Below are 23,606 nucleotides of genomic sequence, written 5' to 3'. Positions count from 1 at the left end.
AAAATACTTACCAAAATGTGCTTTTCTTGTTCATACAGTAAATGCAGACCAATGCTATCAAGCTCAAAAGGGGGGGAAAAAACTCCACAAAAGCAATGAAAAAGTAGTCAATATGACTTACATGCTAGTCTTACATGATAGTTTTACATGAGAAGCAGGCAAAATGTTCCTTTTTGTGTGAACTATTCCTTTAAAAACTGAATGAGATTCACACGACATCCTTGTCCATAAACTTTATTATTAAGCAGTTTCATAATCATGTCATTGGCTAAACTTGAAAATTATAAACTTTTTTTCAAGCTCCTGTGTGCAGCTAAAATGACCTCGTGGCTAAAAAGACCATGATCACATGTGCCTTGAGGGCAATGGGTGGCCCACTTGGCCTTCTTCACATTTACCTGGCAGAGACAGCCATGCTCTTCTTTAGATACTAACCTTCGGTGGTTTTGGCATTGGCTGGGCAAAGGAATTCCCACCGTATCCCATCGTACGTGAGCGAAGCCAACCACGCAGCAGACAGAGACCCCGCCAGACGTCCACAAGCCACTCCACCACCACAACCAGTGGGCCTGATTCGGTTTGCCGGTCAGATTTGTGTTGGTATTTACTTCGGCTCTGTGGCTTTAATAAGCCTCAGTTCTCTTAGCTTTTTCTACTTCCTAGTTCCACTGAGTGTAGCTACAGGTATTCATCTGGTGTCCTCTGTGGGCCAGCAAACCTCTGACCTTCAAAAGACCCTCATTACATGCATCATCACATTATCCATCTTCTACGGCAGCAATCTTTCTCCTCTGCCCATCAGCATTGCTGCCAGTGTTACGGTTGCACAGCACATCACCTTCAAACCTCTGAGGCCAGAGCCACTTGGTGAGATGCACTAGACATATCACATTTAATGCATATCAACTTAGTTAACAGGAAATGTTCTAAGAACTGGCTAACACTCTGGCAAAATTGTTTGAAAGGGTTCTTGCAGTAATATTAATAGAACGTTCATTTAGAGTTATTTGGCCTCTAAAAATGTTCTTAAAATATTTGCAAATCATCATCAATTGAATGTTGTTGTTTAAAAAAAAACATATCTAGATGTTCGTCTAACATTTTTTAAATTGGCCTGCTTGTTTGAGAATATCCAGAAAATAGTCAAGAGTAAAATTCCCACAATGTTTGAAAAATGATATAATGGAATGTTCACCCGAAATATTGTCCTTATTTACTCACCCTCATGTCGTTCTAAACATGTATGAGTTTCTTTCTTATGCTGAACATAAAATACGATATTCTGATGAATGCTGTAATCAAACAGTTGATGCTGGTCCCCAATGACTTCCACAGTATTTCTGGAAGTCAATGGGGACCAACTACTGTTTGGTTCTTCATAATATCTTCTTTTGTGTACAGCATAAGAGATAAACTTTTACAAGGTTGAAACGACACGAGGGTGAGTTAATGATGACAAAATGTTCATTTTTGTGTGAACTATTCCTTTAACATTCACATTACCAAGAAGGAAAATAAAAGGTTTTAAAACATTTTTTAAAAACTGGATCTAATGTGAACATTTCTGAGAAAATATTGTTGATACTTGGGTTGGGAATCTACACAGCTAAGTTCCTGAATGTTTTCATAACATATTTGGAATTCTTAGAATATATATTTTTTAGCTAGGTAAAGTCTGTTGTTTGGGTTACATCATGTGCGAGATGTTTAATTAACCCAATATGTGTTAATCTTCCCAAGGGCCTCGTCTGTATCGTCTAAGTTTAGGTGTGCTGGCTTTCTCTTCTCCGCTGGGATACTGTGTTTTCTTCTGGTTTATTCCATAGTTCAAAGAACTCCTGGTGTATTTTCTGTTGTTGCCATACCGTCTTATGTGTTCTGACAGGAGGGGGTTTCTATGAAGAAGGCTGGAGGAAGGCTAGAAACAATCACAACCCCAAGCAGCAAGCAGAGGCACAAAAGATGTTCATTCAGATACAGGAGGCATATGAAATACTTTTCAACAGACATAAGACAAAAAGAAGGCAATGACCTTCTGATGAAGAGGTCACATATCGTTTAAAAGAGTTCTTTCTCACATACTCGAGAACAACTGATAAACTGAATCTCAAGTAATAAACGTGCATCTTTTTCAACAAGAGTTTCTCATTTTTGTTCAGAGAAGTTCTCCCCCGAGGAGGACAACTTAAGGTTCTCTGCCATCTTGTGGCAACATTAAGTATTAAAAGAGTTGTTTTTATGCGCTAACATAGCGGTCTTCCACAGGGAGATGGCGACCCCAAGGGGTTCGGCCAATTATTGTTTGCAATTTTTTGTAGAAAAAACGAGAAGTAAACAAATAATCAAAATGTATATAATAATTACAAAAATACAATATTAAATGCTGTTGTCATTCACGCATTAAAAAATGTTAATTAATTTATATGACTGAATATTTTTATATCAGTAAGTATATATATATATTAGTGTAAATTAGTATGACTCTGTACATCAGAACAGATTATTATATGGTATATGCATGTCACCTACAATAATAAAAAGAAGACGAAGAATATGAACACTAATTCAATTATTAATGGTTTTAGAATTTAAAATATCATGAACGTATCATCTTTGTCTAATTATATGTTCTATAAAACCACCTGTTACCCTACATGGGGAAATAATTAAGTGTTGATTTAATTTAAGAATTTTGTATTTATGATAAATCTTAGTAACACATTTGCTTTCTTAATGCAATTTTTTTCAATGCACAATAATATAATTATTAGAATTTAGAACAGGCCTATCATTACTGTGTGGTTTGTTCTAATTACATGTTTAATGAAATTCAAACCCCAAACAGACCAATTTTACCTGTTTGACACAGGGAGGTGTTGAAGGGTTGTTTAAACGAAGTAGCCCATTATTTAACATAAATCTTAAGAAACATTTTTTTTGAATATCTCTTGTCATCAAAATAATAACAACAACACTATGCACGTGAAGATAATTATTAATGGTTTAAGTATTTAGAATATACTCTGTCATTTGTTCTAATTATACGCTCAACAAAATCCCAATATAGCTTAAATAAAAAAAATAAAAAATAAAAAAAGTACATTTATGATAAATCTTAGTAAATACGTCTGTTTTGAATGTGACTTTTAATGACAATGCTATGGAAACACTATGATAAAACTATGGTAAAATAATCACATTAATATAATTTAATTTAGAATACCATTGTGTAATTTGTTCTAATTAACACACGTTCAACAAAAAGCCACTTTTACTAAAACTGCCATCGAAATTAAACAATAGTGATATAATACTATATGGCGTTTATTCAGCGTAGTTTTGTATTTCTTAACCTGTAGCGTGATGATCGATGCATTCGATAATCCCTCCCAATCACGGGTTTTCGGTTATAGGTTACTCGGGCCTGTATCCCGTCATGGGCCCGGAAGTTGTTTGGGGTTTCAGGTAAAAGATCCCGGAGATGCTGCCTTCGCCAGAGAAAACAAACGGCGCTTCTGCTGTATAAATATTGCAATCACAGTCGATCGTCAGGTAAGAAAAAATACTCGACGTGCAAACTCGATAGCGGTTATTCAAGGAAAGTGACATTAAGTCAGGTAACTATGCTCGGATTGGGAGGGTTTACACGGCTAGGCGCATCTGTCGGGTGCTGGGTGCCATAGCAACGCCAGCGGGCTCTCAGGAAACATAATTCCGCTTTAGTTTGTCACGTCTAAAGATCGACTGTATTACACGACCGGAGGCTGCCGATTGGATTGCGTTGTCAGCAAGGCTAGTTCTTTCGTTTGTGAGTTAGTTTAGCGCTGTCTTTGCCTTATTGTGAGCTGTCACGTCTCGTTAGCTGGTTAGCAGCGGTTGCTAGCTAGTGCTGCTCTAGACGGACAGGATTGACATGATTCTGCGTGCTGTCTGTCAGTCCTCCTCTGCAGCACGACGGTGCAGGAAAAGTTACTAAACATGCGAGTGCTCGAGCACGGTAATAACGTTCTCGTCGCCAGGCATTATTTATGGTGTGATTGCTGACAGAGAGGGGCTGTTTGGATTAGTGCGGTAATTTGACTCATTGACGGCGCTGTGAATTCACGAGATCTGCCTGTTGCAGCTGTGTATGTTTTCTGTCCTTTACGACACAAAGAGGTCTTCGGTTTCTGAAGGCCCGTTTGTTCATATCACATGCTACTGTATATGTTTAGGAAAGATATTATAATTATTGCACCATATAGATAATATAAGATAATAGTATTTAAGAGTCCATGTTTATTCTAGGTTTTAAAGAATGAAAAAGAAAGCAATATGTTGTTTATTCTCTAACTGTATTGTAGCAACCGTCTAGACCATACACCTGCTCTTTGATATCTGAATGTGTTTTGATCCAAATTAAACATGAAAAAAATTATAAATAATTAAATTGTGGTACCAAAAATCTAAAATCCTTCTGAATGAGTTTGTATCTGGTACCAAAGTGTATTATAATGGGAATTTTTTTAAATATTTGTTCATACATAATTTGTTTAAAAAGAAAGGTCCAGAATATGGTGTCACTTTTCATGTTTTTTTCAATCCCTTATAGCATTTCATTGCCTGTGTTAAAACACCCTTTCCACTATTTTGATATTAGTAAATGTATGGTGTATCTTTATTTCTAATTTTAGTTAGAAATATGTGTATATTTCTATATTCACTGTTAACTTATAATTGGAGCAGACAAAATGAGACTATTTTGCATTTCCATTTCAACAAATCTATTCATTCCCACTTATGCCATGCACTAGCAATGTTTGGGGAAAGTGCCACGGTGGTTTGTTTTTATATTTAGTGTAAAATATTACGTCAAAGGGGGGGTCATTAGCCCTTTTATTTCCTGTCATAAAGAACAGTATGTGTGAGGGTCTGAATTTTAGACATAATTAAATATTTTGGGGTTATGTTTGATTTCTAGACATCCAGAATTAACTATTTACAGGCCAGTGCTTTAAGGCTTTGAATGCGTTCTTTAAATACGCCTCTCATTTGACAGAAGATGTGTCTAACAGTTATTTTTATAAACATAAACATGTATATTGTTTTGCTAAAGTGATTGTATTTGTTTCCAGTACCAAAGCAACAGACAATATGTGGAAATTTCTGAGTAAGAGCAAATCATAACAACCCCTGCATTTGGCGTAGCATCAGCATTGCTTTATATGTCAGTCTGTGTTCTGATAGGTCACAGGCTACAGGGAGGGCAGTTTCTTGCATTTAACTCTCTCCATTTAAGACTAGAATTCTATAGAATGGACACTCAATTCAGCTAGAAATGAGATCTTTAGCAGAGTGTGCATATAAATTATTCAGCTACTCGAACCGTGCAACCACACAGGAAAGGAAGAAATAACAAACTGCAAGTGAACCAGTTTATTTTTTTCAGTTGAAATCTGAGGAGCCAAATAAATAGATGTTACAGTTATTTGTGTGCACTTTATTATTGTAAAATGTGCCAGTGCATGCACTTAGGTTTCTTAAAAACTTGCTTTGCTATTTTATGTTCAAAGTTTTTTGTTTTTTTTTGTAAGCTGTGTAGGTTTTGTACCTTGTAAAGACATTTTTTTTGTATGATTTCTCGGTACAGGCAGCTGGTTTGATGATGAATGCTGACGATTGCAATGGCCGTTCGTACATGTCAGGTAAGGTGCCTTTTTCCAAACTTATTCTTTTGTTTTTTAATATAGACATGCATGTATCTAAAATAGTGGGTTTCAAATGTCCTTGTTCACATTAAAATCTGTGATTTTTATTTTATTTTTTATTAATTATAATTTTTTATTAAAACTTTACAACTTTTTTTTATTTATTAAAAAACATATATATATATATATATATATATATATATATATATATATATATATATATATATATATATATATATATAAAACCTTTTCACTCAAATTGTCATGCTGATATAATTTATAGTGAAAAAATCTGCATTAAATATTAAAATACAAGTATTTTGAACCCCACTGTACATGTTAATGTTTTCAGGTAGTGGAGATTCCTCAACAGAGCGGGAGTTTTTCGCAGGGCTGAGAGGACCCACCGTGAGCACGCCAAACAGTCAACAGTCCTCACCCAGCCGGTCACTCAGTGGTCAGTATTTCTGGCCACTAAACTCACTTTACATCTTTCTTTTCTAGAAAAATTCCTACATTTGCCATAAATCACTGCCACGCTGATAGTCGATGATTTCTACTTTGGTTAAAAGCATCTGCCAAGTCAATAAATGTACAACTTTATCTCCATTCCCAGCTAACTCCATCAAGGTGGAGCTGTATAGTGACGAGGAGGCAGCTGGTGCTCCGCTGGCGGAAAGGAGAGTCGGCGAGAAGGATGAAGGATGGAAAGATGAAAAGGGCGAGTTGGCAGAAGATGGTGGCGTGGAGATGGTCGGAGGCACACAAGGGCAGGCTGGGAGTGGCTGCGGGGAGATGGCCAGCTCTGAGTCCGCATCCCCTGGTCCCATTCGGCTGCCCAATGGGAAACTTAAATGTGATATATGTGGGATGATCTGTATTGGTCCCAATGTTCTAATGGTGCACAAGCGCAGCCATACAGGTAAGCATTTCTTGACTAACTATTGCCAAAAAAAAAAAAGATCGAACGTATTTAAAAATGTTAGCTTGAAAATATGTGCTGCTGTTTTTTTGGGCCGGTGGGAAAACTGGTAGTGTTGGTCTCGGTAGGTGAGCGGCCATTCCAATGTAACCAGTGTGGGGCCTCCTTCACTCAGAAGGGCAACTTGCTGCGTCACATCAAGCTCCATTCCGGCGAGAAGCCCTTCAAATGCCCCTTTTGTAACTACGCCTGTCGCCGCCGTGACGCCCTGACAGGACACCTCCGCACCCACTCCGGTGAGCCTTTGTGCTTTGAGAGAGGCCATTTGCGAGAAATAAAGAGAAGGAAGGAGAGAGAACTTTGTGGCTGGAAAAGTGTGTGGGATGGAAAAAGCCTTTTGATTTGCCACAGAACAGAAATTAATGTAGTCAAGGTCATTTGAACCTATTTCTCCTTTAATGCAAGTGGTGATTATTTTGATGCCTTGAACTTGTGCGAGCAGACTAATAAGTGTGAATAAGACCACATCGATCGGTTATGTAATCAAGTTAAAGACAACAAAATTCAGCGGTCTAGTATGACATTTAGAGTATTATGAAAACAGGATATCCTGCTTGTGTTTTTGAATGATGAAGAGCATTCACCTGTACTGCCTAAATAAGGTCCTGTGAATGAGGATGCAGATATTCAGAGAAGTGAGCAATGAATTTCTCCGAAATGACGCACATTTGTAAAGCTGAACGAACCGATGCCATCTGTAGGTTTTCCTATTCTACAAACGTCATAGATGAGCAGCGTGTCGTTTCGTTTTTGGGGAAACTGTGAAAAGGGTAATTTTGCGGTCTGATGAATCCTGTACCAGTCATTACATTAACCGTATTTAGTAATTACATTGTAAATATTCTTATATTATATAAACATTTTTATTTAGCATGTTTTGTTGAATTTTTCTATATTACAATTGATTTAAAAAATAGTTTTAGTAGGTAACACCTTCTATTAGTCACAACATTAATATTGTATTAGTAATGTTCATGTTTATATAACACATGCAAAGCTGTGTGAAGTGCATTCATATTCTGCCTACTCGATATTTCAGTGTCCTCCCCTACAGTGGGGAAGCCCTACAAGTGCAGTTACTGTGGCCGCAGCTACAAGCAGCAGAGCACCCTGGAGGAGCATCGTGAGCGCTGTCACAGCTACCTACAGAGTCTGGACCACCAGCCGGCTCCCAACACCCAGCCTGCACACGGTAATACCATATTTACTCACAAATGCGAGTTGATGCTAAAATGCATGATATCGGTCTTTGTGCAGTAGTATTCATTACTCAAGTGCTGTCTGACAGGTGGCTGCTTTTGAAAGCTCTCCAGTGTTATTGCATTCATGCTCTGTGAAGATCACAGCTGGTGATGTAGCTGCCCGCGTGAACGGTCCAAAGCACTTTGTGATTAAAATACATGCTTTTGAGAGGTATTATTGTAAACGCAGAGAATATAAACTGGTGGTTGTGTGTGAAATATTACTGTGCTGTTATGATGCGATTTCTGTTTTTCCTTTTCTGTCTAGAGTGTTATGTAGTTATTTGGGCATATACAAGATCTGCAGAGTTACAAAACTACAAAAGTCTCCCACAAAAGGATTTATTCTTTGTAAAGAGAAGGCTGATCCAGAACTGGCTAAAACAGCAAATTCAAACCCGCCCCCACATGTTTACATCACTATGTGGAAATATTTTCAGAATGCCGCCCAAATGTTCATGCAAAGAGAGTAGGTGTGGTTTCAGTAAGGGAGATGCTTGTGTGTTTCTGTGCAAAAGCAAAAGCACTTTATTTGGCCTTCAGAAAGTAGATGCAATGAGGAATTATTGGTTAAGATTCTTTTGCAACAGAACAGCACAACCCAGATGTTCGAATTTGTCATTTTATGGACGTTTTGTGAAACTAGGAGAGTAGCATTCAAGGCTGGCTGTGCAAAGGCTATTTCTAAAAAACAACTGACTTTGCTATGACCCTCTGGTGTTTATTTTGAATCAGCAACTGTAAGTATGTTTTCTTAATAGTTTAAGTATTTGCTATTGACTGTTCAAATGTGGAGTTTTGCGCCATGAAGAGTATTGCGTTTTGTGAGTGTGCGCGTGTGCGCATGAGAGAGAGACAGGGTCACATCAAATTGAAGTCGCTTTCTTAATCGTGGCTTGTGTACTGTAAACATATACAACCCTTATCACTTTCTGTCACGCAACTCTGTTCCCCTTTCAAGCTTGAACTGATGGTAAAACTAAGGAAATTGTTAACTGTCTTTACATTTTATTTTGAAAGCTGAAGCTTGTGATTATGGAAAGGGGCATTACATTTCCAAAGCATGCTTGTGTAGTTCAGCCAATCACAATGCACTGGGTGCAAATACACAAAATAATGATATTTTTAAATAGCATCATATGACCCCTTTAAAATGTTTCTTATACATGCTGCAGTCTCTTATTTTGTTAATATGCTCAGTTTTATTCTTATTTTAAAAACAGACCTGGGCCTGTTTTAGTAAGGAGGTTCAACCAACTCTGAGTTGAAACTTGAACTCTCAGTTGACTTTCCCTGAGATGGCAAACTCTGAGTTTTCAGTTTCAGAAGTTTCAGTCATGATCAATGGCACTTGGAAATTTATAATTCACCATGACAACAGCACACAACAAAAAGTCATACATACTTCCGAGACAACACGTACATTTTATTCTTAATCTTTAGTTTTAATATCAGAGGCGAAAACTCTAACTAATATTCATTTTCATGGTATACCATGGTAAAAAAAAAAAAAAATAAATAAATTTTTTCATAATCGCAAGCTTCATCTTTTAAAATAAATGTAAAGACAGTTAATAATGTCCTTAGTTTTACCATCAGTTCAAGCCCGAAAAGAGAACAGAGGGGCTTGACAGACACAGTGATGAAGCTCGTATGGGTTTGCAGAACACAAGCCACGGACGGTTAAAACAACTGACTGCACTGTGTGACCCAGTCTCTCTCTCTCTCTCTCTCTCTCTCTCTCTCTCTCTCTCTCTCTCTCTCACTCTCTCTCACTCTCTCTCTCACACACACACACACACACACACACACACTTGGGTGCAAAACTCCGCATTTGAACATTCAATAGCAAATACTTAAACTAATAACAAAACATACTTTAAGACGCACCAGATTGTCGTATCAAAGTCAGAATGAACTCCTCTCCTAGGTTCATTGATACTTTTATTCAGCTAAGACGTGGAATTGATTTAAAGTGACAGTAAAAAATGTATAATGTTATAAAGGGAAGTCGTGGCCTAGTGGTTAGAGAGTTTGACTTCTAATCCTAGGGTTGTGGGTTCGAGTCTCGGGTTAGCAATACCACGACTTAGGTGCCATTGAGCAAGGCACCTAACCCCAACTACTCCCCGGGTGCCGCAGCATAAATGATTGCCCACTGCTCCAATGTGTGTGTGTGTGTGTGTGTGTGTGTGTGTGTGTGTGTGTGTGTGTGTGTGTTCACTGCTCAGTGTGTGTGTGTGTGTACTTTGGATGGGTTAAATGCAGAGCACGAATTCTGAGTAAGGGTAACCATACTTGGCTGAATCTCACGTCACTTTCACTCTTTCACTTTCTATTTTAAATCAATGCTGTGCAATTAAACTTTCTTTTCATAAATGAATCCTGGAAAAATGTATTGCAGTTTCCACAGAAATTCTAAATGGCACTGTTCCAACTGTTTTCAACATTAATGATGATAGGAAATGATTCTTGAGCCCCAAATCAGCATATTAGAATGATTTCTGAAGGATAATTTGGAGATTTGCCATCACAGGAATAAATTACATTTTAACATTTTATTATTGAAATAGAAACTAGTTTTGTATTTCATAGTATTACTGATTTGACCATATTTATTAAATAAGTGCAGTCCTGGTGAGAGATTTCTTCCAAAAACCGACCCCAAAACATTTGAACATTACAGTATATTCAATAACGTATGAAAATTGCTGTCCTATCAAAAATGGTATCAAAATTTCCCGGGTATTGCTGATTCAGTTGGCTAATGTTTAAAGCTAAGCGCTCACTATTTCAATTATAAACATGCTTTTACATTGGCATTATGTTCAGGTGACGAGTCCCATAATCTGGAGATGATGTCTGAACCCCTGATCCAGTCCTCCTCAGAGAAGATGACCTTCATTGATCGGCTGGCCAATAGCATCACCAAGAGGAAGAGATCCACACCCCAGAAATTTCTGGGTAAGCCCATTTCTTTAGTAGAAAGTAGAATGCGCTGCCATTCAAGGTGAAAAGTTGTGAGCTAGTTTACAGTATGCAGCATAAGAGACAATATAAAGACTTTTTGTATTTATGTTTTATATAATTTATTTCATTTGTGTGTGTGTATTTATATTTATGTATATTTTATTGCACTTAATTTGATTTTAAAAAAGCTCCTTGACTTTCTAGGTGAAAAGCACATGCGACTGAATATATCCGAAGCACCTTATGAACTTGACCCCAATCCTGATAAAGAAGGGGACATGTTGCTTTTGCACCCCGAGGGTGACACTGCTGCTTTAGCAGGCATGGGAGGGCGTTTCCTGCGGGGGCCAAGAGGAGGCAGCAACGATGTAGATCCATCCCACTCCCTGCGGATGCCTCCCCATTCTGCCTGCCTCTCAGAGTTCACCCCAGTCATCAGCTCCGTCTACCCTCACATAACCCCTCTAGGCCAGCGTCTGAACTGTGCAGGGGGCATCTCCATGGGCCTGGCCAGGAGAGAGGCCTGCGAGGGTCATGAAGATGCGTCCTCCACCCGCAGCCGTGCCGCCTCACCGAGCAACGGTTACCAAGATTCGACAGACACTGAGAGCATGGCGGAGGAACAGTGCGTGATCACCTCAGTGCCACTGGGAAACTTGAACCACCGCGGGCGCGAGCGGCACAGTCCTAGTCACGCCAAAGAAACAGACATGGAAGGAGACCGGGAGAAAGGGGTCCCTGGGGGTTTACAGACCAAGGTGAGCCCGCGCTCTCCACCAGCGAGAGAAGCCATGCAGGTGGTGGACGGGGAAGGGCGATCGGTGCGCTCCTTTCGCTGCGAGCACTGTCGCATTTTCTTCCTGGACCATGTCATGTTCACCATCCACATGGGCTGCCACGGCTTCCGCCAGCCCTTCGAGTGTAACATCTGCGGCCACCGCAGCCAGGACCGCTACGAGTTCTCCTCGCACATTGTCCGCGGAGAGCACCAGGTTGGCTGAGGTGGGCTTTTAGATGGCGGAAGTCGAGACTGGGGGGAGTTGTACAGAGAGTTGTATGCTGCTTTGAGATGGCGTCATGGCGTCTAGTTCGGTCTGCACCAGATTGGGGCACATTAGCACTTGCTTTTATAGTTAGCAGACATTGTATTTGAGCGCCGAAGGCTAATCGCTTGGGTACGACCATAAGACGTGCACTTGCAGGCATCCAATGTTGGAGGATGTCGAGAGAATTAAAACGGGGGACAAATCATATCCTCTGATTGCACTCCCACACCAAGTCATTCATCGCAAGACGCAGCTGTTTTGCTTTAGAAGTGCCTTCCTTCCGTGGGATTTATTTTTTATCAGTTGAGCAGAGAAATTCAAGGTGTGAGATTAGGTCTATAGTCATCTGTTCAGTGGCGTTTACATAGAGTCTGCCTCTTGAAGAGAGAAAGACAGTGAACTGATTAGACGTCCAAAGTCTGGGCTGTTTCCAGAGCGGATTTCCAAAGTGTCTGAGCCTGTTAAACTAGAGAATTCTATGCCTAGGAGTATTCACACAAACTCTGTGCTCTTTTAGGATACCTCGGTGGGACTGTTGAAATTAGGCGACTCAGGGAGGACACTGCTGACAGAGAGGGAATGGAGTGCAAGCAGCGGGAATTGCAAAACTGAGGCTGGAGTATTGGTATGTTAGCCATATAAGGAGCACAGACACATATTGCCTTAATCGTTGCTTTATATGAACCCTGTACAAGCTAGTTGTGGAATTGCACATGGTTTTTAATGCTGGACGATTCAGTAGGTACAGTGCAGCATGAATTCGGGTAACTTCAGGACTGAGATGATACGGCACTCTTGGGTCAAATAGGATTGGGGCTAGGCTAAGGCTCTGGGAATTTTCTTTCTTTCTAAAATGTATGTCGATGTTTTATTCGAGAAAGGAAATGAACTTGAAACATTTGCCTTAGTTTTTGAGTCTACAACCTCTGTCCTGAATACAAAAAAAAAAAGCGGTTGGTTTCCTCGTGCCTCAGATCTTGATTGTCGTTTCAAACTTTATCTCGACCTCACTTAAGTGACGATAAAGATTTTGCCTATCAAATCTATTGAGGTTTTTGTTTTTAATTGTTTTTGTAGTACAAAGTCCCCGCCATCCATCCTCTGCCGTGCTGCGAACACAGTGGGCCACATTATGTTTTTTTTTTAAAGCGGAGGGGGGAAAGGAGCCTTAATGTTCTGGTGCAGACCAAACGCAGACCCATGTTGCATTCTGTGACTTTGACGACGAGTGAAGGGGAAGGGTTGTTACCTCAAAAGGAGGATTGCACTTTTTCTAATTCTGCTTAAATGTGAGTGTTTTGCTGGGGCTGTTGGGAGGGTTTTAGGACAGGTGCGGCGGCACGGGGTTGGGGGGGGGGGTTGATTTTATTCAATGGCTTTAGGGGAGCAGGCACAGTAATGACTGGTAACTGAGCTTTGAAGCATATTCTTTTGTTTTCTGAAATTGCTCTATTGCACTGATTTCTGATAAAAATGCTATTTAGAGAAAACCTGAAACAATTTGATACGAGAACACGTTGGTTATAAAGACCAGATGAACAGTGTGGCGTTTTTAAAAACAATTCTATAAAGGCTATTTTCCTAATAACAAAAGGGGTGGCGGTCATTTAAGGATTCAGAACTGAACATTTTCTCCTTGTGTTGTGAAATTTGGTGCTTGGATGTTTGTGTGACTTCTGCCCTTGATATTGGACTTGTATCCTGTACGCTTGTCCTGTGTGGTCATGTCCTATATGAGTTCATGCATACGGTACTCTCGATTCCCCACTGAGTACGAACTGCTGCTCGATTTTGAAGGAAAGGACTGAAATATTGTAAGAGTCACGTACCATCTTGCAAAGATGTATCGTGGCCTGTTTTCTCAGTGGATCTCACTTGCACAACTGAGATGAAGCGAAAGCACCAATGAGTGAAATTGGAAGATTCTTGTACATTTCTCACCTCTTATGTGACGTGGGCTGTGGTTAAGGGTACTTGGATGTTGTGGCATGTGTGTATCACTTGACCTTGGAGGTGGTCAGCTGTTTCCAAAACTTGCTTACATGTAATCCACTGACCCTACATCTTTCGGTTATTTTTACAATGTTTAATGCGTACGCTTGAATTCACTCCAGTGCAAGCCTACCGAGTAGAGTATGAATGGATCAAAGAAGTGAGACCAAATCCAGTATTTACAAAGGTTAGTTAAAGACTTTGCACCCTTCATAGACTCTCATTTTCTTTTTTCTGCAGAAATCAATTTATTTACTTGAAATTATGGCAAAAACCATATATGAAACTTAATGCACTTAATGGTCAAAAAGAAACGATGGAATGAATTCTAGCGAGTGTGTGAATGGGAGAGGTTGCATGTGTACTCGTTCGTTTGCTGGGGTTCTGCAACTGTTCTGCTTGTGAAATACTAGCTGCAATTTACCCTATTTCCTCTAAACCAAACCCAGCTCTCTTCTGCACCATTTCATATTTCTTATCCCCATGGTGTGATGAGCTTAATATTTTTAAACGAACTGTGAAGCAACCATAATGAGCAGCATCTGAGAGGGAGACCTAGCATTTTTGGGGAGGCTGGGATCAAACTCTCTGTCATTCTTGGGCTTTATCCCTGGGTTTAATGTTTTTAAATATTTTGTGAGAAAAAAAAATGTATATGACAAAGAAAAACTCTTTACCTCAAATTTGTTCAAATATAAAAAACTGCCTCATGTTCTATAAAAGGTGTGTTGGTTTTAAGAGGTATTGTTTATTTGATCTTGTTTTTAAGGAGTGTAACCCAACTTAAGTTGAAGTAATTTTTCATGTCCAATAAAGTAATATTTGTTGTAACTTCTGTCTGCTTACAACTCTAAACACTTGTTCTCTAGTTTGCTTAATTTATGTCTAGTCTAGATCAAATTGCCTTCATTGATTGTTTTTCAGTATATTCAAGAGAAGTGGACATTTAAAGTGACTGCTCACTATCTTTAACTACCTTTTTTTTTTTAACACACTTAAATAGTTAATTTTGTAAAGTACAAATATTCCATGTAGTCTATATTATATTTTCTCATATAATAATAACTTTAGATTTATAGCATGTATTATAAGATTACTTAAAGCTTATTTTCTCAGTTAAGCCAAGTTGTTTAAGTGCAGATATTTTAGTATTAATATAAGACGATAGTATTTTTTTATTTTATCCAAGTCTTTTTGTTGGGTTTTATTAGGTGTTGTTTATTTAGTTTTAGCTTTTAATTCCATTTTAATTTGTTTGTTTTCTCATCTAATATTTATATTTTATTTCAGTAAACTATGTTTTTAATATATGTTCATGAGAATGCTAATAATGCTCAATTATTATTTACTAATAGTATAACTATATAATTTTAATAAAAAAAGACTACTAGGTTTTATTTGTAAAATAATAATACTCTCTAATACCTCTCTCACATGAACTAACAATAAGCAATATATTTTATGCTCTTTATTAATTTAAAAAAGGAATTGTCTTTGTTCACACTGCATTAGCTAATGTAAACATACTACTTTTGATTTTAAAATAAAATCTGTTAGTAAATGCTGAAATAACCAATGAGATAAACAGAAGTAATGTTTATGGGTAACTCATGTTAACTAACAAATTGTAAAAATGTTGCCAAAAATATTTGACAATTTATTTTTCAAAATGCACTTCAGTAAATACATTCATGCTTTGAACTATTTTGCCCTATATCTAGAATTGAAAAAAAAAATTAAATGTAAGGTCTAGCTCATATGAATATAACATTAAGCGGTTTTATTTTCCCGGTGTAATCTTTCTCAAATTACAACCAAACTTCAAGTACACAAAGAAAAGCAAAATTTTTCATTTTTGAGTAAACACAGACAAAAAAAAACATGCTTATAATTTTAGTCCGCTTTATTTCCGTACATAAAAATGTATGCAAATATCTCCAATCACATTGGTTTCGGAGGGGCTCTTGGGGGACCACCCTGAAAGGAAACAACATCAGTAAACATTGTGTTATATATTGACAAAATCGTTTCATAATTGAATTCTGGATGTGGATGCATGACTTACAGTGGGCCTAAAGCGTGGAGGAGGGGTCCGGTCCTTCCTGGCCTCGCGAGAGCGGTTCCTCACCACTTTGCTGTGGATGGCACAGCTGACACAGTAGTGCAGCTTCACATACAGTTTGGGCAAAACGTAGGCTGCAAAAAGACAAAGGAACAACTTTGGTAAATGTTCCAGCAAACCCCCAATTGCTCCCTCTCACCAAGAAGCCTACGCTTTCTAAAGCAAGTGTATTTACTCACAGTCAAACACACTGGCTTCAGAGATGTCCCTTACAGCCGCAGCCTCCACAATATTTCTGATGACAAACTTCTTGATGGCTTTGTCCTTGGGCACACACCGGGCACAGTTTGTGCAGCGGATGGGCTGGACATGTCCACGTCCCTTCTTGGCACGACCGTTATTCCTCCTCTTCTTAGTCTAAGAGATTAAGAAATACAGTCAGCACTGGTTTACAAATGACCCCATTGTGGACAGGATTTCACATATTTATGTTTTTTTTAAGTGAAAACATAATTGTAACCTAAGTCTTTGTGTCTTTTATTCTACTGTATATGTTAATGTAACTTACTTTATTGTTATAATACATCTAGTGTATAAAGTACGTTAATAGGCATATGAATAGATTGAAAATATCAACCGCTTATTCGAGCATTTAAAACAAAGAATCAGATTATTAATCGTTATCAAATGTTGAAGCGTTACATCGACAGAATAAAGTTAAGACTTTACGGCCTATAAAAGCTTATGTTACGTGCTTCACTGACTGTACATGCGCTACCCTTCGAAGGCTCGTTTTATTGGCTTAATATGAACAAAACGGAGTAGTATTTAGCTGTACAAGGAAAGAAATATCTCCGAAATGTAGAACCGTTGAAAAAACTGCACTAACTCCTCGTCATAATGACAAAATGAAAGACGGGCCTGTGTCTGAACGATTGGCAAACTCACCATCTTGATTCAGAGAAGCATGAGAGAGGACCGGAAAGGCGCTTACGTCACGTATATAGTGCGCACAGCAGCCGGAAGTCTCCTGTGAAATGATAAAAGCCCCAAAGATTTTAACGTCATAGAACATTATTTAGTATTTAAAATAAATTGCGTAATTTTGCTAAATAGTAAATTAAGGCCATTTAGATATTTACAGTTTGAAAATAACTTCCCTAAAGTACCTTGAATTTTATGTATTATTATTTCGGTATAAATTGAAATAATCAAAGGTTTGTGTGCATAAATTTGTGGATTATAATGATTTCCACTAGATGTCAGTAAAGGGTTTGTTATAGCCATAGACGGTATGGTTCTAGCACAGAGAACCAATCTCACCCAGATGCTTTTTTCAAAGTTTAGAAGTTAAATAAGGATCAACTACTTGCCAAGAGTAGTTCCCAAGATTTGGACATATCAAATATAGAAATTTAATAATCATTAAAACAACCACATTTTGACCATATTTTGAATAAAGGTGGGGATGGATTATTCTCAGTGTTTATTGGAATAGTTTTTTTTTTTTCTGAGGTGGTGGGGGGGTGAACAGTTTGCTCTCTAAATACCACTGTCATTTAAAATCAGTCCACTCCTCTGTATTTGTCATTTGTCATTTCGCTGAGATGGATTTCAAAAATTATAGACAATGATGGACGTTTGGCTGATGACATTTCAGAAATGTCCTCTGGTTTGCTTCTGGAAGTGATTATAGAGTTGGGTTGTGGAGTGGAGTGCTGGTGAAGGGTGGGGGCAAAAGAGGGAGGTGTTCTTATGCAAGCTGCTCTCAGCATGCATGTGCAGTCTTGAAGAGTGGATGTGTAGCTCCTGTAGTTGACTGTCCCCTGTGTCACTGCAGTTAGAGAGCTGTTGCCAAGAAAAATGTCTTCTTTGCAGTGTCACTGATGGGAGTAGAAAAGATGAAACCTAGCCCCACTGACTAAAAGGTGCATGCAATCAAATTCCCTCCCACTCATATTGTGTTTTTCTTTGACTTTGTAATAGTACAGCATTTAAGATATCCATTTTAGTGTTGGGACCTGATGGAAAGATAGCTGTGACTGTAATATTAGCATCTGTAAATTGAATCTGATAAGAGAAAGCTTCAGTCAATGTGTGTGTGTGTGTGTGTGTGTGTGTGTGTGTGTGTGTGTGTGCAGAAGCTGAATAGTTTTTTTAAGATATTATGAGACAGAGAGAAAAGGGGAGAGATGGTGACAGAGGAATGTGTCAGTGTTCCTGTAACCACTATGCCCCTAAACTGCAGCAAATAAACATTCCTCCGTTCATGTGTCAGAGCTGAACACTTGCCCACTGTTGCTGTAAAAACATAGCCAATAATTAAAACCAAAAAACCCAATGCTTTTTTTCTTTGTCTTTAACAACTTTTTCCCCCAGTGGATTGCATTTAGACAATAGTACCATTGATATACCGTATTTTTTTTTTCTTCCCAATTCTGGATAAAAGTGCATGAAGCACTGCAGATAAACTAAAATGTTACTATTTACCACTACAGTATTTATGGTAAGTAGCAACGCTGCAAACAACACTGGACCCCATTGACTTTTATTTTGTGGACAAAAAAGCACTCATATTTTCTTTTGCATTCTTTAAAACATTAGTTTCTGAAACAACAGTAATGATTCACTTTTTACCACAAACAAAAGATATGGCACAATTATTTAAACTTTATCTCTGTCATCATGTGGTTGCAGAAAGTGATTTAGCCTGGCTGAAAAACAGGCCTACTGAGAACCGCCTGTCGCCTCAATGGACTAAATCAAGAGGTCATGGTCCATTAGTTAGGGGGGGTCGATATTGCCATCTAAATCATTACTGCATCAGGCCCATTCGCCCACACACACGCTGATGTACACACTTACACAGGAATACAGATATTATTTCACACAGACTTTCTCCCGCAGACTTGTACATCATCCAGGCTCCATTCTAAACTGCACTGCACACATTGCTCAGTATAAGCCACAGACATCAGTCTAATGGTTTATAATACCCACCCTCTTTCCACAGAAACATCCTCAGGAAAGAAATGGGTTTAAGAGTGCATGGCTCCTATTTCTGGACCACTTATTCACTAAATAATGTAAAAATCTCTCTCTGCACAGTTATTCATGTTAGTCATACACTCTCTTGTGTTAAAAACAATGTATGTCAAAAGTACTTAAATAGTGATTTTTTAAATATTTCCTTTTGAAACAGGAGAAATGGATGGACATATTGAAAGATCTAGTTAGATCACAGCCATCTAACATGATTTGCAATTGCCACTGCTTTAGAAACATACTATATAAAGGAAAAAGTAAAAAAATAAAAAGAGAACTTGCTGAAAATGTGCTGACACTCAGGCCATCCGAGATATCTTTGTTTGTTGATCAGAAAAGATTTGGAGAAGTTTAGCATTACATGACTTGTTTACTAATACATGCTCCGCAGTGAATGGGTGCCATCAGAATGAGAGATCAAACAGCTGATAAGAACACCACAATAACATCGCAATATTCCACAAGTAATGGAGCCCTGTGCAAGATATGCAGGATATCATGGTTCCAAATTTCTAATTCGTTCCCATAAAGTTTTATCAATTCCCTTGTTTTATGTTAATCATGACCACTAATTAATTCTTTTAAATTGAAACTTAATTTGCATATCTATAATATCTTTTTTTCTTCCGCATGTGTCATGTGCAGGCCTTCGCAGATATTGACTAAAAGCCCTTTTTTTTTTTTTTTTTTAGATATTTTGGAAAATGTCCATACTATGGAATTCAACAGGCTCAAGTGTCATTTTGGACCTTACAGATTTCCATGTGCAAAAACAGTTGAAACATTTTCTAAAACACCTTCTATTGTGTTCGACAAAAGAAAGTAAATCATACAGGTTTGCAAAGACATGAGGCGTGAGTAAACGACCCTTTAAATGAAAGTATTGCTCATATGAATCAAATCGAGTCATTTAGTAGATCAGTGATGGTACACCCACTCGCATTACGATTTCTATATGATGCCAACTAATGCACTGTCATCTTTAACACTGCTTCTTCTCAGGGAGCAGTTGCAAGGCAGAGTAGGAGCGAATGATGGAGATGTTACAAGACTAGAGCCTTTGTGATGTGAGATTGCAGTTTCTCTGGAGCCACCATCTGCTGAGAGGGTCAGGCAGCATGTAGGGTTCAAATCTCCTGGATTCTGCCTGCTTCCCAGCTGCCATGCCCAGGCGCTCAGAGATCCACACACAACCGAACTTGCACACCTCGCAATTATCACACACACACTCACAGACACACATAATCCCAGGCATGCTGCGCTGCCGAAACCATTCTCATCAGGGCTGACACTAAAGAATGTTGGGATTCTTGTCTTGAAGTACCAGAGTTTTTTCCTCCCTCTTTGGGTTTGTGCAGAATCCACACATTCTGTTGAACCCATGAGCCCACACTACATCAGCCCTGCATGTGACCACTGCTCCACTGTGCTCTATTCAGCACAGTGACCCGAACTTTGCTCACATTCCATATACTTTCTTTAGTCCATTTTGCCCGGCAGCCTGCATCTCAACCCTTTCCACAGGCCCTGAGCTTGAAGAGGGAACAGCCTTCTGTAATATTTGGATTTAAAGCTTAAAGTGACTTTTTTTTTTCTTCGAATTTAAAGAAATCATTCTACAAGTTTGCTTCGCACAACTCTTACTCGGTCCAACCCAAGTTTTGTTTTGGATTTTTATCAAGTGTTTTCAATTTTTTGCCATTATTCTATCTCCAACAAATTTTGGGAAAGCTGCTCGTCGGGTTATTCTTTTCAGATATCAGAAACAAAAAATGGTCCAGATATCCTGTACCTGTTCGCTGTACAGTTCCCATGAGTTTAAAGAGCCTCTTTTCTTTCCTCGGATGGAAAGTAGTCGGTCTGCAACAACATTGCTCGGCCAAGCTCTTACTCGGTCCAACCCAGTGAGGTTTTGTTTTGGATTTTTATCAAGTGATTTAATTTTGAGCCATTATTCTATTAGCTTCAAACCACAACTGGAAGGTTAAGTTTCTTGAAGCTCTTCAGAGACCCTCAAGGGCACTTATTGAATTAAAACTTTATTGCTCCGTTTTGGAAAAAGAGCAGAGTGCTCCAATTAAGGGAAACTGTAATTCATAAAATCTCTCGACCACATTACTAAATAGAGATGTACAGCGTTAATGAGTTTTCAGCTAGTGGTTTTGCGTCTATCATAATCGGTGACTCAGAATTTGCACTTTTGGGACTCTGTCGTTTGCATACGTGCATCATGATCCTTATTGGCATGGAAAGCGAAATGAATTTATTTCTTTTAAGAGCTCTTGTGTTTCGAGATTCCTCCCTTTCCCAGCCTCCCTCCCTGCTTGCCGCCTGGCAGGCCCGTGTGTCAAAGGTGGCTGCTGCAGAACAGACTGTGGGAACAGCCGGTCAGCCTCCCCTGTCTCCTATTCCCTAACCAGAGGGGCAGCCATCAATCCAAGGCTGCTCAAACCCCTCACATCTCCGCAACCCACACACTCACTCCCCAATAATCCGCGGAAGCAATTTCATCTCGACTCGGGTGGCGGCCCATTGTCGCCAACTCCTTCAATCTTTCCTAATTAACTCTCGCTTTGTCCCGCATCCGAGCTTCTGGACTCATCTCTACGACATTCCGATCGGGGCCGGTCTTCACACTCCCGGGCAACCCTCGGACCCTAATCCCACCGTACCCCTCCCTCCGGAGTAACTCTTTCCATTTTTTCTTTCTCCCAACCTGCTGATCACCTACTTACAGAGTTAGGTAGGGGCATTAACTCCTTGGGTTTTTTGAAAGAAGGGGACGAAGGAGGGGGCGAGGAGGAGATGGCAAGAAAGCGACTCCAACCCAGACAATTAGAACAATGGGCCGGGCCTGTAGGGGGCTAACTCGCAGCGTCACGCCTGGACGGTGGGGTATTTTGTCGGTTTAATGAATTGTCCGTCAGTCCCTGGCTGCATCACAGGCCGTGTAGAGAGTGGACAGCAGGGACCCAGACACTAAGTCGGTATTTATTACACTGCCTTTGTCACTAATTGAGCTAATTATCAGTGACTCTTCAGCACTCCCACAATGACAGTAGCCCTCCACCCTCCGCCTCCTTCAACCCACCAGTGCCTGGGAATGCAGTCTGACTTTGCTTCTTTATCCCTCTTTTCTATCCTTTTCTTCTTATTTGAACTATATCTTTCCCGTTTTAATTAATGCTCTGCATTCTTGCACTGTTTTGCCTTAGTTTTTAGTTATTTTGCATACTGCATATGCATCTATACAGAAACTTCCTGTAAGATCGAAGATTGGTTTATGATCCCGATTTCTGTTTTATTCATTATCATTTCACTTTCAAGTAGGGAAGCATTTCAGGTTATCTGTTGGACATGTTGAATTGTACTGGTTAGGACAGTTGAAAAGAGACAAGAGGTAATAGGATAGTGATTGGATGTTGGTTTCAGATTCAAAGTCAGGCCGTTGGAGGCGCTACTACACAATGTCGGAGCACAGCCCACAAAACTATGGTTTTCAAAGGTATTTTGTTGTAAAGTTTTTTTTTTTGTGTGTGTGTAAAATGTGCTTTATTTTTGCCCCGTGTAAGTACAAAGTCAAAATTTTGGAATAATTGAAGTGCTTTTATAAAGACATTATTTATCTGATCAAAAAATGCAGTATTTATTTGCTAATAGAATGCATATATATATATATATATATATATGAAACAGTAATATTGTAATTATTATTATTATTATATATTATTATATTATGGACATTTAAAATAGAATTTATTCATTTGATGAAAAGGCAGATTTTTCAAGAGCCACTGATCCAATGTTCAGTGTCACATAATGTTTCAGAAATTAAATAATTCTAATATGCTGATTTTCAGTTATTGTTGGTGCACAATTAATAATCGTTGTTAATATCATTAAGACTTCATGCTCAATATTTTTGAAAACTGTTGATATCCTAACTGTCACTTTTGATCAATTCAGTGGATCCTTGGTTAATAAATATATATATAATATAATATATATATATTTTTTTATCTAAACCCCAAATCCTTAGAATGTTATGCAAGATACCCATTTTTAACATTGATAATAAGAATAAATGTCCCCTGAGCATCAAATCAGCATATTAAAATAATTTCGAAAGGATCATGTGACACTTTAGACTGGTGTAATGGCTGCTCACAGTTCAGCTCTGGGATGTGGATGTGATGACGACTGCGATGCAGCGCCCCAGCGCTCTGTCTTGCTGACCTTCAGTGGCCCTGCAATATGTTGCGGTGGGTGAGAGAGAGAATCGTCTGCCTTCATCCAAACTCTTGTGGTTGCACCGGCCTCGCCAGCAGGGTGGGGGCAACGCAGCCTGTCATTATTTCTAATACCATTTCTTTATTTTGTTTCTGATATTAAGTGAAGCAAAACCTCTAGTGTCATGAAAACACACAGATTTAACGCTGTGTTACGCCAAAGCCCAAATTCCCTCAGCGGTTACTGTGGATTTAGGGTGCATGACTGTTCGAAGAAGAGGGCTGCTCTCGTGCTTTTAGTGGTGGGAATGATGTTTAGAGGAACGGATATACTTGCACAGTCACATTGTTG

At 38.9% G+C, this 23,606-nt stretch overlaps 3 protein-coding genes across 4 annotated transcripts; 2 read left to right on the top strand and 1 right to left on the bottom strand.

Moving 5' to 3' along the window:
* Window positions 1-317: 317 nt before the first annotated feature.
* LOC113070499 (dnaJ homolog subfamily C member 22) lies at window positions 318-2,158 on the top strand (the record flags this gene model as incomplete). The annotated part of the gene is given in 5 exon segments (XM_074559886.1): window positions 318-396; window positions 399-472; window positions 474-867; window positions 1,741-1,876; window positions 1,878-2,158. Coding segments are annotated over 5 exon segments (837 nt in total), but the record flags the coding sequence as incomplete, so codon positions are not given.
* Window positions 2,159-3,415: 1,257 nt separating this feature from the next.
* ikzf4 (IKAROS family zinc finger 4) lies at window positions 3,416-14,749 on the top strand. Of its 2 annotated transcripts, none has more exons than XM_026243931.1 (8): window positions 3,416-3,552; window positions 5,630-5,684; window positions 6,040-6,144; window positions 6,304-6,609; window positions 6,723-6,905; window positions 7,709-7,861; window positions 10,743-10,874; window positions 11,085-14,749. In XM_026243931.1, exons 2-8 carry the CDS (start codon window positions 5,642-5,644, stop codon window positions 11,879-11,881), a joined length of 1,719 nt encoding a protein of 572 aa, XP_026099716.1. In that variant the 5' UTR covers window positions 3,416-3,552; window positions 5,630-5,641; the 3' UTR covers window positions 11,882-14,749. The 2 variants fall into 2 exon arrangements, with proteins under 2 accessions (XP_026099716.1, XP_026099717.1); XM_026243932.1 differs by having other exon boundaries at window positions 6,738-6,905; window positions 11,085-11,881.
* A 1,054-nt stretch (window positions 14,750-15,803) lies between these two features.
* On the bottom strand, window positions 15,804-17,011 carry rps26 (ribosomal protein S26). The gene is made up of 4 exons (XM_026243929.1): window positions 16,929-17,011; window positions 16,220-16,397; window positions 15,984-16,114; window positions 15,804-15,895 (listed from the first exon to the last, which is right to left on the bottom strand). Exons 1-4 carry the CDS (start codon window positions 16,929-16,931, stop codon window positions 15,860-15,862), a joined length of 348 nt encoding a protein of 115 aa, XP_026099714.1. The 5' UTR covers window positions 16,932-17,011; the 3' UTR covers window positions 15,804-15,859.
* Window positions 17,012-23,606: the final 6,595 nt, after the last annotated feature.

Source organism: Carassius auratus, unplaced genomic scaffold, assembly GCF_003368295.1.
Source record: "Carassius auratus strain Wakin unplaced genomic scaffold, ASM336829v1 scaf_tig00004557, whole genome shotgun sequence".
Lineage (NCBI taxonomy): Eukaryota > Metazoa > Chordata > Actinopteri > Cypriniformes > Cyprinidae > Carassius > Carassius auratus.
This window is presented reverse-complemented; position numbering and strand designations above follow the sequence as displayed.